General features: G+C 42.5%; 1 protein-coding gene across 3 annotated transcripts in view; it reads right to left on the bottom strand.

Annotated features, from left to right (window-relative positions):
* The window catches only part of LOC139370166 (IQ domain-containing protein E-like), a 23,444-nt gene extending 16,821 nt beyond the window's left edge, over positions 1–6,623 (bottom strand). Inside the window, exons 1-8 of one of the 3 annotated variants that reach the window (XM_071109490.1) lie at positions 6,384–6,438; positions 6,058–6,250; positions 4,303–4,350; positions 4,006–4,051; positions 3,694–3,882; positions 2,552–2,689; positions 563–612; positions 202–315 (exon numbers count right to left, since the gene is read on the bottom strand). In XM_071109490.1, coding sequence (XP_070965591.1) covers positions 202–315; positions 563–612; positions 2,552–2,689; positions 3,694–3,882; positions 4,006–4,051; positions 4,303–4,350; positions 6,058–6,108 — 636 coding nt within the window. In that variant the 5' untranslated portion in view covers positions 6,109–6,250; positions 6,384–6,438. Of the gene's footprint in view, positions 1–201; positions 316–562; positions 613–2,551; positions 2,690–3,693; positions 3,883–4,005; positions 4,052–4,302; positions 4,351–6,057 lie in introns of all 3 variants that reach the window. The other 2 variants (XM_071109491.1, XM_071109492.1) reach the window with 2 other exon arrangements.
* Between the last annotated feature and the right edge of the window lie 8,742 nt (positions 6,624–15,365).

Here is a 15,365-nt window from a genome sequence, read left to right as displayed (position 1 = left end):
GCTGGGGGTCAGTTTGAGCTGAGGTGATGCTGCTGGGGGTCAGTATGATCTGAGGTGATGCTGATGGGGGTCAGTATGAGTCGAGGTGATGCTGCTTGGGGTCAGTATGATCTGAGGTGATGCTGCCGGGGGTCAGTATGATCTGAGGTGATGCTGCTGGGGGTCAGTATGATCTGAGGTGATGCTGCTGGGGGTTGGTACCTTGGTGGGATCCAGCAGCTGTTCTATTTGCTTGTCTTTCTTAGTTTTGTCCTCCTCCAGACGCCGTAGTTTGGCCTTCATCCTGTCCTTCTCGGACTTCTGGGCCTGAAGACTCTGGAGAGGAACAAACAGACCTGATCAATTCCTCTGAGTTCAGGGTTAAAGCCAGGTGTGTGTTCTGCCATTTACTACAAAGTTATACATGTCCAACACCTACTACAAAGTAGGAGCAATGAGTTAGCCAGCTAACTTGCCTAACTATTAAAACATATCTTGTGTGTGTGTGTGTGTGTGTGTGTGTGTGTGTGTGTGTGTGTGTGTGTGTGTGTGTGTGTGTGTGTGTGTGTGTGGTGTTCTTTACCTTCTTGAGGTGGATGATCTCATCGTACATGTCCTCCTTCTCTCTGAAGTCTGGAGGGAGAATAACTGTTACACACTGTATAATAACTATTACACTGTATAATAACTGTATAATAACTGTTACACTGTATAATAACTGTAGAATAACTGTTACACTGTAGAATAACTGTTACACTGTAGAATAACTGTTACACTGTAGAATAACTGTAGAATAACTGTAGAATAATTGTAGAATAACTGTAGAATAACTGTGGAATAACTGTGGAATAATTGTAGAATAACTGTAGAATAACTGTTACACTGTGGAATAACTGTTACACTGTAGAATAACTGTTACACTGTGGAATAACTGTTACACTGTAGAATAACTGTTACACTGTAGAATAACTGTAGAATAACTGTAGAATAACTGTTACACTGTAGAATAACTGTAGAATAATTGTAGAATAACTGTTACACTGTAGAATAACTGTTACACTATAGAATAACTGTAGAATAACTGTAGAATAATTGTAGAATAACTGTAGAATAACTGTGGAATAACTGTGGAATAATTGTAGAATAACTGTAGAATAACTGTTACACTGTGGAATAACTGTTACACTGTGGAATAACTGTTACACTGTGGAATAACTGTTACACTGTAGAATAACTGTTACACTGTTACACTGTAGAATAACTGTTACACTGTAGAATAACTGTAGAATAACTGTAGAAAAACTGTAGAATAACTGTTACACTGTAGAATAACTGTAGAATAACTGTAGAAAAACTGTAGAATAACTGTAGAATAACTGTGGAATAACTGTGGAATAACTGTTACACTGTAGAATAACTGTAGAATAACTGTGGAATTACTGTAGAATAACTGTTACACTTTAGAATAACTGTAGAATAACTGTGGAATTACTGTAGAATAACTGTTACACTTTAGAATAACTGTAGAATATCTGTAGAAAAACTGTAGAATAACTGTAGAATAACTGTGGAATAACTGTGGAATAACTGTTACACTGTAGAATAACTGTATAATAACTGTTACACTGTAGAATAACTGTGGAATAACTGTAGAATAACTGGTACACTGTAGAATAACTGTAGAATAACTGTGGAATAACTGTTACACTGTAGAATAACTGTATAATAACAGTGGAATAACTGTAGAATAACTGTTACACTGTAGAATAACTGTAGAATAACTGTTACACTGTAGAATAACTGTAGAATAACTGTGGAATAACTGTAGAATAACTGTTACACTGTAGAATAACTGTAGAATAACTGTAGAAAAACTGTAGAATAACTGTAGAATAACTGTAGAATAACTGTGGAATAACTGTTACACTGTAGAATAACTGTAGAATAACTGTGGAATAACTGTAGAATAACTGTTACACTGTAGAATAACTGTAGAATAACTGTGGAATAACTGTTTTACTGTAGAATAACTGTAGAATAACTGTTACACTGTAGAATAACTGTTACACTGTAGAATAACTGTTACACTGTAGAATAACTGTTACACTGTAGAATAACTGTAGAATAACTGTTACACTGTAGAATAACTGTTACACTGTGGAATAACTGTTACACTGTAGAATAACTGTAGAATAACTGTTACACTGTAGAACAACTGTAGAATAACTGTTACACTGTAGAATAACTGTTACACTGTAGAATAACTGTAGAATAACTGTTACACTGTAGAATAACTGTTACACTGTATAATAACTGTTACACTGTATAATAACTGTTACACTGTAGAATAACTGTTACACTGTAGAATAACTGTTACACTGTAGAATAACTGTAGAATAACTGTTACACTGTAGAACAACTGTTACACTGTAGAATAACACACATACAGCGCGCACACACATGCACATAGAATATAATACACACAACCACGCAACACACGCACACACACACACACACGCACACACACACACACACACAGAATAGAACACACACAACCACACAGAACACACACCATTGGATGAGGAGTGCAGGTGTTTGGGTTTCTTAATGCCAAGAGCCTGTTGGAGATACTCTGGAGTGCAGGGAGAAGAGGAGAGACAGGCTGAGGTGTGTGTTTTGTCAAAGTCAACTCTCAGAGACTGGGACAGACCTAGAGAGAGAGAGGAGAGACAAGAGAGAGAGGAGAGAGAGGCTAAGGTGTGTGTTGTGTCAAAGTCAACTCTCAGAGACTGGGACAGACCTAGAGAGAGAGAGGAGAGACAGGAGAGAGAGGAGAGACAGGAGAGAGAGGAGAGAGAGGCTAAGGTGTGTGTTGTGTCAAAGTCAACTCTCAGAGACTGGGACAGACCTAGAGAGAGAGGAGAGAGAGGAGAGAGAGAGGAGAGAGGAGAGAGAGGCTGAGGTGTGTGTTGTGTCAAAGTCAACTCTCAGAGACTGGGACAGACCTAGAGAGAGAGAGGAAGGAATGAAGGGGGGGGGACGGAGAGGGAGGGAAGGAAGGAGGGATGGAGAGGGGAGCGAGAGAGGGACAGAGAGAGAGAGAGAAAGAGAATAACATTTTTAATACAATGGTAGACCTATAATGAATAATGTTGTGAAATACATGGTTCCCCTCTGAGCAAGACATATCACTAGGGTCAACAAAACCCTACAAGCTGTCAGCTGGAATAACATGCAACAAGATACCACACTGGCTGAATAACTGTGTGTGTCCCTATGGAGGTTTAGGAATATAATTGTCTCTCTGGTTTCTATGGAGGTTTAGGAATAGAGTTGTATCTCTGGTTTCTATGGAGGTTTCGGAATAGAGTTGTCTCTCTGGTTTCTATGGAGGTTTAGGAATAGAGTTGTCTCTCTGGTTTCTATGGAGGTTTAGGAATAGAGTTGTCTCTCTGGTTTCTATGGAGGTTTAGGAATAGAGTTGTCTCTGGTTTCTATGGAGGTTTAGGAATAGAGTTGTCTCTGGTTTCTATGGAGGTTTAGGAATAGAGGTGTCTCTGGTTTCTATGGAGGTTTAGGAATAGAGTTGTCTCTCTGGTTTCTATGGAGGTTTAGGAATAGAGTTGTCTCTCTGTAGTACAGACACATTGGTATGTTAGTAAAGAGCTGGTTTCTACGGTGAAAAAGTTCTGTTTATATTTCCATGGTACCCACCGTGCCCGTTGCTTAGCGAAGCCAGACAGTTCTCTCTGGGGGTCCGAGCTGCCTCACCCCTCTCCAACAGAGTGTCACCTCTCCCCGCTAGGGCCTCCCCCCTCTCCCCCAGAGTTCCTCTCAGGGGCCTCCAAGCTGACACCGCTGATCTCCTCTGGTTCACATCCATACTGGAGAGATACGGAGACCCTGCGCACGCACACACACACACACACACACACACACACACACAACAAAGTTAGGGTGGTAAAAGCAATGGAGTTGAATTTGAAGTTTAAAGTCAGATGTATTGTAGATGATAGCTGGTCTTACTGGGAGAAGGGGGAGGTTTACCAGACAGCTTCTTTTTCCTGGCTTTCTGTTGAGACACAAAACAAGGGTTAGCGACACAGGGTTAGAGACACACACACACACACACACACACACACACACACACACACACACACACACACACACACACACACACACACACACACACACACACACACACACACACACACACACACACACACACACACACACACACACACACACACACACACACACACACACACACACACACACACACACACACACACACACACACGGGGGAACAGAAAGTCATCTCACCTTTCCAGAGTCTGATATGTAGGTAGCAAGAGAAAGTCCATCCTCAACCTTGGAAACAAGGAGAGGAGAATTAGTTAGTGAGTCTATCTATACAACTTACGGTAGGCTAATAGAGTAGCAGGACAATAACTGCTGTCACAAAACAGTATTCAATCTACAGAAGTAGTACTACAGAGGCTAACTAAAACAGTATCCAATCTACAGAAGTAGTACTACAGAGGCTAACTAAAACAGTATCCAATCTACAGAAGTGGTACTACAGAGGCTAACTAAAACAGTATCCAATCTACAGAAGTAGTACTACAGAGGCTAACTAAAACAGTATCCAATCTACAGAAGTGGTACTACAGAGGCTAACTAAAACAGTATCCAATCTACAGAAGTAGTACTACAGAGGCTAACTAAAACAGTATCCAATCTACAGAAGTAGTACTACAGAGGCTAACTAAAACAGTATCCAATCTACAGAAGTAGTATTACAGTAGATAACTAAAACAGTATCCAATCTACAGAAGTAGTACTACAGAGGCTAACTAAAACAGTATCCAATCTACAGAAGTAGTACTACAGAGGCTAACTAAAACAGTATCCAATCTACAGAAGTAGTATTACAGTAGATAACTAAAACAGTATCCAATCTACAGAAGTAGTACTACAGAGGCTAACTAAAACAGTATCCAATCTACAGAAGTAGTATTACAGTAGATAACTAAAACAGTATCCAATCTACAGAAGTGGTACTAGAGTAGTTAACTAAAACAGTATCCAATCTACAGAAGTAGTATTACAGAGGCTAACTAAAACAGTATCCAATCTACAGAAGTAGTATTACTAAAACAGTATCCAATCTACAGAAGTAGTACTACAGAGGCTAACTAAAACAGTATCCAATCTACAGAAGTAGTACTACAGAGGCTAACTAAAACAGTATCCAATCTACAGAAGTGGTACTACTAAAACAGTATCCAATCTACAGAAGTAGTACTACAGAGGCTAACTAAAACAGTATCCAATCTACAGAAGTAGTATTACAGTAGATAACTAAAACAGTATCCAATCTACAGAAGTAGTACTACAGAGGCTAACTAAAACAGTATCCAATCTACAGAAGTAGTACTACAGAGGCTAACTAAAACAGTATCCAATCTACAGAAGTGGTACTACAGAGGCTAACTAAAACAGTATCCAATCTACAGAAGTAGTACTACAGAGGCTAACTAAAACAGTATCCAATCTACAGAAGTAGTATTACAGTAGATAACTAAAACAGTATCCAATCTACAGAAGTAGTACTACAGAGGCTAACTAAAACAGTATCCAATCTACAGAAGTAGTATTACAGTAGATAACTAAAACAGTATCCAATCTACAGAAGTGGTACTAGAGTAGTTAACTAAAACAGTATCCAATCTACAGAAGTAGTATTACAGTAGATAACTAAAACAGTATCCAATCTACAGAAGTGGTACTACAGAGGCTAACTAAAACAGTATCCAATCTACAGAAGTAGTATTACAGAGGCTAACTAAAACAGTATCCAATCTACAGAAGTAGTATTACTAAAACAGTATCCAATCTACAGAAGTAGTACTACAGAGGCTAACTAAAACAGTATCCAATCTACAGAAGTAGTACTACAGAGGCTAACTAAAACAGTATCCAATCTACAGAAGTGGTACTACTAAAACAGTAACCAATCTACAGAAGTGGTACTACAGTAGATAACTACATCAGTAGTGTCGTAAAACAACACACCAGATCTTCTGGGTCTTCGTCCGTCGGGATATCGCTGGCCACGAGAGACATCGTTGAAGTTGGATACAGATTATAAAATGGTAAACTAATCTCTCTTTGGAGAAATTGGACAGTTGGAGAACCTCTCCTTGCGTGTTCTTGTCATTTTCCTGTGCTTCATTTCGCTACGTTGACACGTTTGCCTTAGCTATAGCTGCGGGGAAAAACAAGCATTTGGTAGAGATATAAAATCAAATAAACACCTCTTACTTTGAGATCAAAACATAATCAAATGCCTGTCCTCAAAACGACACGAAAGCAACAATAGCCTCGCAGCTATAGCCTACCCCAAGCGATTATTTTAGATTTCGTTACGAACACAGCAGACACCTACAATCTCTCGTATTACACCATTGCTCGGGAATAAACGATGCAGAAATGGAAATCTAATTTAATAGTCTTCTTTCATAAATCCTTTGATGTTGTTTTTCCGGCTATTTCTCTGGCATCAGTAGTCTAGCAACAACACAACAATTGTAGCGGAGCAGAAATACGTTGATGTTCGTTTATGAGCGTCTTTGCTGCGCAGGTTTTACGCAGATCACGATAAGAGTGCTTCTTCTATGGTTTTCACGGTTCTGACAAATACCCCATAATCAGATAATAATATCTTATTATTATTGTGCATGTAAACGCACTCACTGACTAGCCTAACTCCAGGGTGTTATTGTGTGTAAACATAGTTTGTGTGTTCATTTCAAGGTAAATGTCACGACTTCCGCCAAGGTTGGCTCTCCTGCCCGTTCGGGCGGTGCTCGGCGGTCGTCGTCACCGTCCTACTAGCCACTACCGATCCCTTTTCGTGTATCTGTTGGTTTTGTCTGATTGGTTGCACCTGTGTTGTTTAGTTAATTGGTGTCTGTATATAATGTAGGTTGTCCCACCCTTGTTTTGTGCGGGATTGTTTATGTTGTCATTCATTTCGTCTATCGGTGTTTTTGTGTTTCTTATTCTCCGGTTAGTCTGTTATCCTGTGTTGGATAATTTCACCTGTGTGTGTTTGGGTTGACCGTGTTTTGTTCACCGGAGAATAAAACTTTATATCGCTATCTGCTCTCTGCGCCTGATTCCACCCACCTTGATTAGACGTGACAGTAAAGCTGTGCGCACTTCATCTGGAAAGTCATTGCTATTTCATGCCAACTTGTGTATCCGCTCTCAGAAGCTTGTGTATGGCGTCATATGTTGCTCAAACTAGCTTGAATGTTAGCTAATGTGTGTGCTAACCCAGCTAGCTAGCTGTGTACTGTTCCAAGGCAGGTATGGGACTCTGAATGTATGTCAGAGACACATGGTAACCCTAGCCTCCCTGAATGCTTGTTTGATCTCTACCAAGAGGTCTGGTCCTTCATGACACAGACAGAACAGGATTTCGCCAAAGATACTGATACAGTGCATTCGGAGAATATTCAGACCCCTTGACTGTTTCCACATTTTGTTACGTTAAAGCCTAATAATAAAATTGATAAAACGTGTTTTTTCCCTCATCCCCTCATTTGCACTGTTGGGTAGAGCCTGTAAGTCAGCATTTCACCTGTTGTATTTGGCGCACGTGACAAACTTTGATTTGATTTGATAAAAGTTCATACAATACACCATAATGACAAAGTAAAAAAAAAGGATTTTAGAAATGTTTCCTACAAAATAAAAAATAATTGGATACTGCCGTCCGGTGTCTGTCTGTAATCTGACACCTTGGTTAGATTGACAAGAAGTTCATCTTTAAACCTGTTTAATAGTTGTATCTTTTCAGAATTTTTATAATGAGTATTTCTGTATTTGAATTTGGCGCTCTGTAATCTCACTGGATGTTGGCCAGGTGGGGACAGGTCCCTACATACCCTAGAGAGGTTTTAATGTTGTCGATGTTGGTCAGGTGGGACAGGTCCCTACATACCCTAGAGAGGTTTTAATGTTGTTGATGTTGGTCAGGTGGGACAGGTCCCTACATACCCTAGAGAGGTTTTAATGTTGTCGATGTTGGCCAGGTGGAGACAGGTCCCTACATACCCTAGAGAGGTTTTAATGTTGTCGATGTTGGTCAGGTGGGACAGGTCCCTACATACCCTAGAGAGGTTTTAATGTTGTCGATGTTGGTCAGGTGGTAAACAGAAGTTGTGAATAAGCTCACACCACATATACACACACATTGCAATTTAAGATGTGTTTAGATGGAAACAAGCCTTTCACCTAATCATCCTTATTACTCACCATATCTCTCTCTTTCTCTCTCTCTTTTCTGCTCTCTCTCTCTCTCTCTCTCTCTTTACCTCTCTTTACCTCTCTCTCTTTACCTCTCTCCCCCTCTCTCTCTCTCTACTTCTCTCTCTCTCTATCTCTCTCTGTCTCTCTCTACCTCTCTCTCTCTCTACCTCTCTCTCTTTACCTCTCTCTCTCTCTCTCTGTTTTTACCTCTGTATCTGAAAAGGAGTTTATGGAGGTTAGGAGGCGTGGCGTCGCCACTTGTGTGTGTTTGAGGATGTAGGACTGCTCATCTCCTCTCCTTCTCTTGTAGTTAGTGAAGAAACAGAATGAGTTCACAATAATGTGTCCAAATTCCTTTCACAAGAACAATAGACTCTCCCTCTCACTCTCTCTGTCTCTCTGTCTCTCTGTCTCTCTCCTTCTATCTCTCCCCCAGCTGGTCATGTTTAGGTTCTGTAGTAGTGTTTTTCATCCCCCCTGTGTGTGTGTGTGTGTGTGTGTGTGTGTGTGTGTGTGTGTGTGTGTGTGTGTGTGTGTGTGTGTGTGTGTGTGTGTGTGTGTGTGTGTGTGTTTAGTAGTTACAGTACCCCACATAGTTCATGTTGTAATGACTGTGGAATGTCTTTAACTGAAACCAGACGCTCTAAGAACACACTATATTACCAGATACCATTCTATTAATATGTAGTTATATTACTATATTACCATTCTATTAATATGTAGTTATATTACTATATTACTATATTAATATGTAGTTATATTACTATATTACCATTCTATTAATATGAAGTTATATTACTATATTACCATTCTATTAATATGGAGTATATTAACATCACCGATCCAGTAAAAATGTACTAGGCAAGATGGCGGAGGCGGATGTTTGGTTTAAAACTGCTAGTCTGGTGAAGATAATTATTTATTTATATATTTTCTTGTGAAGATAATAGCAGAGAGTGACAATGCGTGGGTTACCATGACGAAGAAGAAGGGAAACATGATAAATAAAGTTGTGGTGGATACTAGAAAACCCCCCAAGACTCGATTTTTGTCATAGTGATTGTAGCGCCCTCACATGGTCATAAACTGTACAGCACAGTTGGAGTCAGTCGGAGTTGTTTTTACTGTGAACGCAGCTGAACGTTTTATTGGGGATCTTCATGATTTCCCAGCCGAAGCCTTGCATGACATCCTGTCGGGGACTGTTCCCGCCTGTGTATGGATGTATTTTGGAGTTGACTTATTTTGAATGTTGTCTGCACAGCTTCTTGAACATTATGAATGGACCATCTCTGATTGCTGCTCACGGACAGAAGAGACGGACTTTAAACATAAATAGCCAGGTGACTTTAACTTAATGTTAGCCAGCTAGGTGTTGATAGGGAGTGGTGTAACAGATAGGTGTTGATAGGGAGTGATGTAATAGCTAGGTGTTGATAGGGAGTGGTGTAATAGCTAGGTGTTGATAGGGAGTGGTGTAATAGCTAGGTGTTGATAGGGAGTGGTGTAACAGATAGGTGTTGATAGGGAGTGGTGTAATAGCTAGGTGTTGATAGGGAGTGGTGTAATAGCTAGGTGTTGATAGGGAGTGATGTAATAGCTAGGTGTTGATAGGGAGTGGTGTAACAGATAGGTGTTGATAGGGAGTGGTGTAATAGCTAGGTGTTGATAGGGAGTGGTGTAATAGATAGGTGTTGATAGGGAGTGGTGTAATAGCTAGGTGTTGATAGGGAGTGGTGTACCAGATAGGTGCTGATAGGGAGTGGTGTACCAGCTAGGTGTTGATAGGGAGTGGTGTAACAGATAGTTGTTGATCGGGAGTGGTGTAATAGCTAGGTGTTGATAGGAAATGGTGTAATAGCTAGGTGTTGATAGGGAGTGGTGTAACAGATAGGTGTTGATAGGGAATGGTGTAATAGCTAGGTGTTGATAGGGAGTGGTGTAATAGCTAGGTGTTGATAGGGAATGGTGTAATAGCTAGGTGTTGATAGGGAGTGGTGTAATAGCTAGGTGTTGATAGGGAGTGGTGTAATAGCTAGGTGTTGATAGGGAGTGGTGTAATAGCTAGGTGTTGATAGGGAGTGGTGTAATAGCTAGGTGTTGATAGGGAGTGGTGTAACAGCTAGGTGTTGATAGGGAGTGGTGTAATAGCTAGGTGTTGATAGGGAGTGGTGTAATAGCTAGGTGTTGATAGGGAGTGGTGGAACAGATAGGTGTTGATAGGGAGTGGTGTAACAGCTAGGTGTTGATTGGGAGTGGTGTAACAGCTAGGTGTTGATAGGGAGTGGTGTAATAGCTAGGTGTTGATAGGGAGTGGTGTACCAGCTAGGTGTTGATAGGGAGTGGTGTACCAGCTAGGTGTTGATAGGGAGTGGTGTAATAGCTAGGTGTTGATAGGGAGTGGTGTAACAGCTAGGTGTTGATAGGGAGTGGTGTACCAGCTAGGTGTTGATAGGGAGTGGTGTACCAGCTAGGTGTTGATAGGGAATGGTGTAACAGATAGGTGTTGATAGGGAATGGTGTAATAGCTAGGTGTTGATAGGGAGTGCTGTAATAGCTAGGTGTTGATAATGAGTGGTGTACCAGCTAGGTGTTGATAGGGAGTGGTGTACCAGCTAGGTGTTGATAGGGAGTGGTGTAATAGCTAGGTGTTGATAGGGAGTGGTGTAATAGCTAGGTGTTGATAGGGAGTGGTGTAATAGCTAGGTGTTGATAGGGAGTGGTGTAACAGATAGGTGTTGATAGGGAGTGGTGTAACAGCTAGGTGTTGATGGGGAGTGGTGTAACAGATAGGTGTTGATAGGGAGTGGTGTAATAGCTAGGTGTTGATAGGGAGTGGTGTAACAGATAGGTGTTGATAGGGAATGGTGTAATAGCTAGGTGTTGATAGGGAGTGGTGTAACAGCTAGGTGTTGATAGGGAGTGGTGTAATAGCTAGGTGTTGATAGGGAGTGGTGTAATAGCTAGGTGTTGATAGGGAGTGGTGTACCAGCTAGGTGTTGATAGGGAGTGGTGTACCAGCTAGGTGTTGATAGGGAGTGGTGTACCAGCTAGGTGTTGATAGGGAGTGGTGTACCAGCTAGGTGTTGATAGGGAGTGGTGTAACAGATAGGTGTTGATAGGGAGTGGTAATCTAGTTATGGAATCTATAAAACGTTAACCAGCTAAAGTTACTATAGCTAGATGTCTGTATGAAGAACCATTTATTTTTTTAGCTAGTAGTTATTAAAACTGCGTCGCCTGTCAATGCACGATTGTCATAGGTCTAAGTATCTGAGAGTTGTCGCATGTTAGACAAGCGAACACATTCGGGGTTGTTAGCTAACGTTACATACAAATGAAGTGTCACTGGACCCATCGGGTCTGCTGTCTATTTTTCGGGCTAGAGACCATGTGGCGGAGCCTTCGGTGGGCAAGCGGTCATTTAATTGATGAAGAGATCAGATCAGCAATCTAATTGTTGTTGCAGAGGAGTTCCTGCAAGAGGCAAAGGACATCCAGCAACGGGAACCAAGATTGCAAGTTGTTACATGTGTATAATTTTTTGTTGAACGGCATGCCTGGTCAAGCCTGAGATTTTGTATAATTGACTTGTCCTGTGTTAAATCTCCTGTGTCAAAGAGGCGCATTTCGCAAAATATGTTGCGAAGTCAATGAAAAAAAAACATTTGGTTGGCTTGTCTCTCTAATGCTGTTCCTAAATGATGTATGGTGCTCTTAGTCTTTTAACCTAAAACAGTTTTTAGCAGTGTATGTTGTAGCTAGTTTATTGTTTATTTTATTTTAGTAGCCCCTTTGGCGGGAAGGCGATATCCGATCACCAAGGAGCAGCTTGAGTTCCTCATAGATTGTCATATGACCATAAGACAAATGGCACGGAACCCAAACCGCGCGCCAACGAGTGACGCGGATCGCGCTGCAAGTTCTGCCTCTCCCATCTCATTGGTTATACCCACGTGGGTGACTGAACGAGAACGAGGTCATTGGCGTAATGCACCTAATTTACATAAGTATTCAGACCCTTTGCTATGAGACTCGAAATTGAGCTCAGGTGCATCCTGTTTCCATTGATCATCCTTGTGATGTTTCTACAACTTGATTGGAGTCCACCTGTGGTAAATGCAATTGATTGGACAGGATTTGGAAAGGCACACACCTGTCTATATAAGATCCCACAGTTGACAGTGCATGTCAGAGCAAAAACCAAGACATGAGGTCGAAGGAATTATCTGTGGAGCTCCGAGACAGGATTGTGTCGAGGCACAGATCTGGGGAAGGGTACCAAAGAATATCTGCAGCATTGAAGGTCCCCAAGAACACAGTGGCCTCCATCATTCTAAAATGGAAGAAGTTTGGAACCACCAAGACTCTTCCTAGAGCTGGCCGCCCGGCCAAACAGGCAGTGAACGAGGTAAGCTATACCAATCTCCCAGGCAGGAACACAGAACCAAACAGGCAGTGAACGCGGTAAGCTATACCAATCTCCTCGACAGGAACACAGAACCAAACAGGCAGTGGTGGAAAAAGTACCCAATTGTACAAAATACTATAGTTAAAATATAGATACCTTTTTAATGAAAGTCACCCTGTAAAAGTCTAAGTATTCGGTTCTAAATATAATTATTATTAAGTATCAAAAGTAAATGTTATTGGTGAAATATACTTACAGTGGGGCAAAAAAGTATTTAGTCAGTCACCAATTGTGCAAGTTCTCCCACTTAAAAAGATGAGAGAGGCCTGTACTTTTCATCATAGGTACACTTCAACTATGACAGACAAAATGAGGAAAAACAATCCAGAAATAGGATTTTTAATTCATTTATTTGCAAAATATGGTGGAAAATAAGTATTTGGTCAATAACAAAAGTTTCTCTATACTTTGTTATATACCCTTTGTTGGCATTGACAGAGGTCAAACGTTTTCTGTAAGTCTTCAGAAGGTTTTCACACACTGTTGCTGGTATTTTGGCCCATTGCTCCATGCAGATCTCCTTTAGAGCAGTGATGTTTTGGGGCTGTTGCTGGGCAACATTGACTTTCAACTCCCTCCAAAGATTTTCTATGGGGTTGAGATCTGGAGACTGGCTAGGCCACTCCAGGACCTTGAAATGCTTCTTACGAAGCCACTCCTTCGTTGCCCGTGTTTGGGATCATTGTCATGCTAATACACGTCCATTATCTCCAAGGTAACGTACAGAACGTCTGCGTTTATCCCTTTACATAATACACATCCATTATCTCCAAGGTAATGTACAGAACGTCTGCGTTTATCCCTTTACATAATACACATCCATTATCTCCAAGGTAATGTACAGAACGTCTGCGTTTATCCCTTTACATAATACACAGATGATATGAACTTGGTGAAATCCATTACCCTCTGCCGCCTGCTCTCCCTCTCCTCAAAACGACAACCTTTCATCTCCAGTGGCAGGGTAGCCTAGTGGTTAGAGGCAGGGTAGAGGCAGGTTAGAGGCAGGGTAGCCTAGTGGTTAGGGGTAGGGTACCCTAGTGGTTAGGGGCAGGGTAGTCTAGTGGTTAGGGGTAGGGTAGCCTAGTGGTTAGGGGCAGGGTAGTCTAGTGGTTAGAGGCAGGGTAGCCTAGTGGTTAGAGGCAGGGTAGCCTAGTGGTTAGAGGCAGGGTAGCCTAGTGGTTAGAGGCAGGGTAGCCTAGTGGTTAGAGGCAGGGTAGCCTAGTGGTTAGAGGCAGGGTAGCCTAGTGGTTAGAGGCAGGGTAGCCTAGTGGTTAGAGGCAGGGTAGCCTAGTGGTTAGGGGCAGGGTAGCCTAGTGGTTAGGGGCAGGGTAGCCTAGTGGTTAGAGGCAGGGTAGCCTAGTGGTTAGGGGCAGGGTAGCCTAGTGGTTAGGGGCAGGGTAGCCTAGTGGTTAGAGGCAGGGTAGCCTAGTGGTTAGAGCGTTGGACTAGTAACCGGAAGGTTGCAAGTTCAAACCCCTGAGCTGACAAGGTACAAATGTGTCGTTCTGCCCCTGAACAGGCAGTTAACCCACTAGTCCGTCATTGAAAATATTAATTTGTTCTTAACTGACATGCCTAGTTAAAATAAATAAATAAATAAATAATGAAAAAGTAAGTGTTTCCTGTTGGAATGCCGACGTGTGATCTGAACAGATGAGACAGACTAAGCTATAGTATACACTTTCTCCTGGTCTGCAGCCAGAGAGAGATGATGGGCCTCGTCTTGAATTCTCCGGATCTCCCACATTTCCTCTAGAGACTGAAAATCAATACAGGGACAGTACCAAAACAAAGCCGTTCAGATGGAGTAACTAATATGATACTTGATAGATGCTAAAAGTGGACAAGGTCATTTAACATTCCAAACCTCCAGTGTCACTGGGGCTTGTGATGAGGTCAGAGGTCGTCTCCTCCCCAGAGGCAGAGTCTCTGTCTCGGAGGTCGTCTCCTCCCCAGAGGCAGAGTCTCTGTCTCGGAGGTCGTCTCCTCCCCAGAGGCAGAGTCTCTGTCTCGGAGGTCGTCTCCTCCCCAGAGGCAGAGTCTCTGTCTCGGAGGTCGTCTCCTCCCCAGAGGCAGAGTCTCTGTCTCGGAGGTCGTCTCCTCCCCAGAGGCGGAGTCTCTGTCTCGGAGGTCGTCTCCTCCCCAGAGGCGGAGTCTCTGTCTCAGAGGTCGTCTCCTCCCCAGAGGCAGAGTCTCTGTCTCGGAGGTCGTCTCCTCCCCAGAGGCAGAGTCTCTGTCTCGGAGGTCGTCTCCTCCCCAGAGGCGGAGTCTCTGTCTCGGAGGTCGTCTCCTCCCCAGAGGCGGAGTCTCTGTCTCGGAGGTCGTCTCCTCCCCAGAGGCGGAGTCTCTGTCTCGGAAGTCGTCTCCTCCCCAGAGGCGGAGTCTCTGTCTCGGAGGTCGTCTCCTCCCCAGAGGCAGAGTCTCTGTCTCGGAGGTCGTCTCCTCCCCAGAGGCAGAGTCTCTGTCTCGGAGGTCGTCTCCTCCCCAGAGGCAGAGTCTCTGTCTCGGAGGTCGTCTCCTCCCCAGAGGCAGAGTCTCTGTCTCGGAGGTCGTCTCCTCCCCAGAGGCAGAGTCTCTGTCTCGGAGGTCG

The sequence above is a fragment of the Oncorhynchus clarkii genome, chromosome 17, assembly GCF_045791955.1.
Source record: "Oncorhynchus clarkii lewisi isolate Uvic-CL-2024 chromosome 17, UVic_Ocla_1.0, whole genome shotgun sequence".
NCBI lineage: Eukaryota > Metazoa > Chordata > Actinopteri > Salmoniformes > Salmonidae > Oncorhynchus > Oncorhynchus clarkii.
The sequence above is the reverse complement of the archived record's forward strand: the minus strand, read 5'-3'. Positions and strand labels throughout refer to the sequence as shown.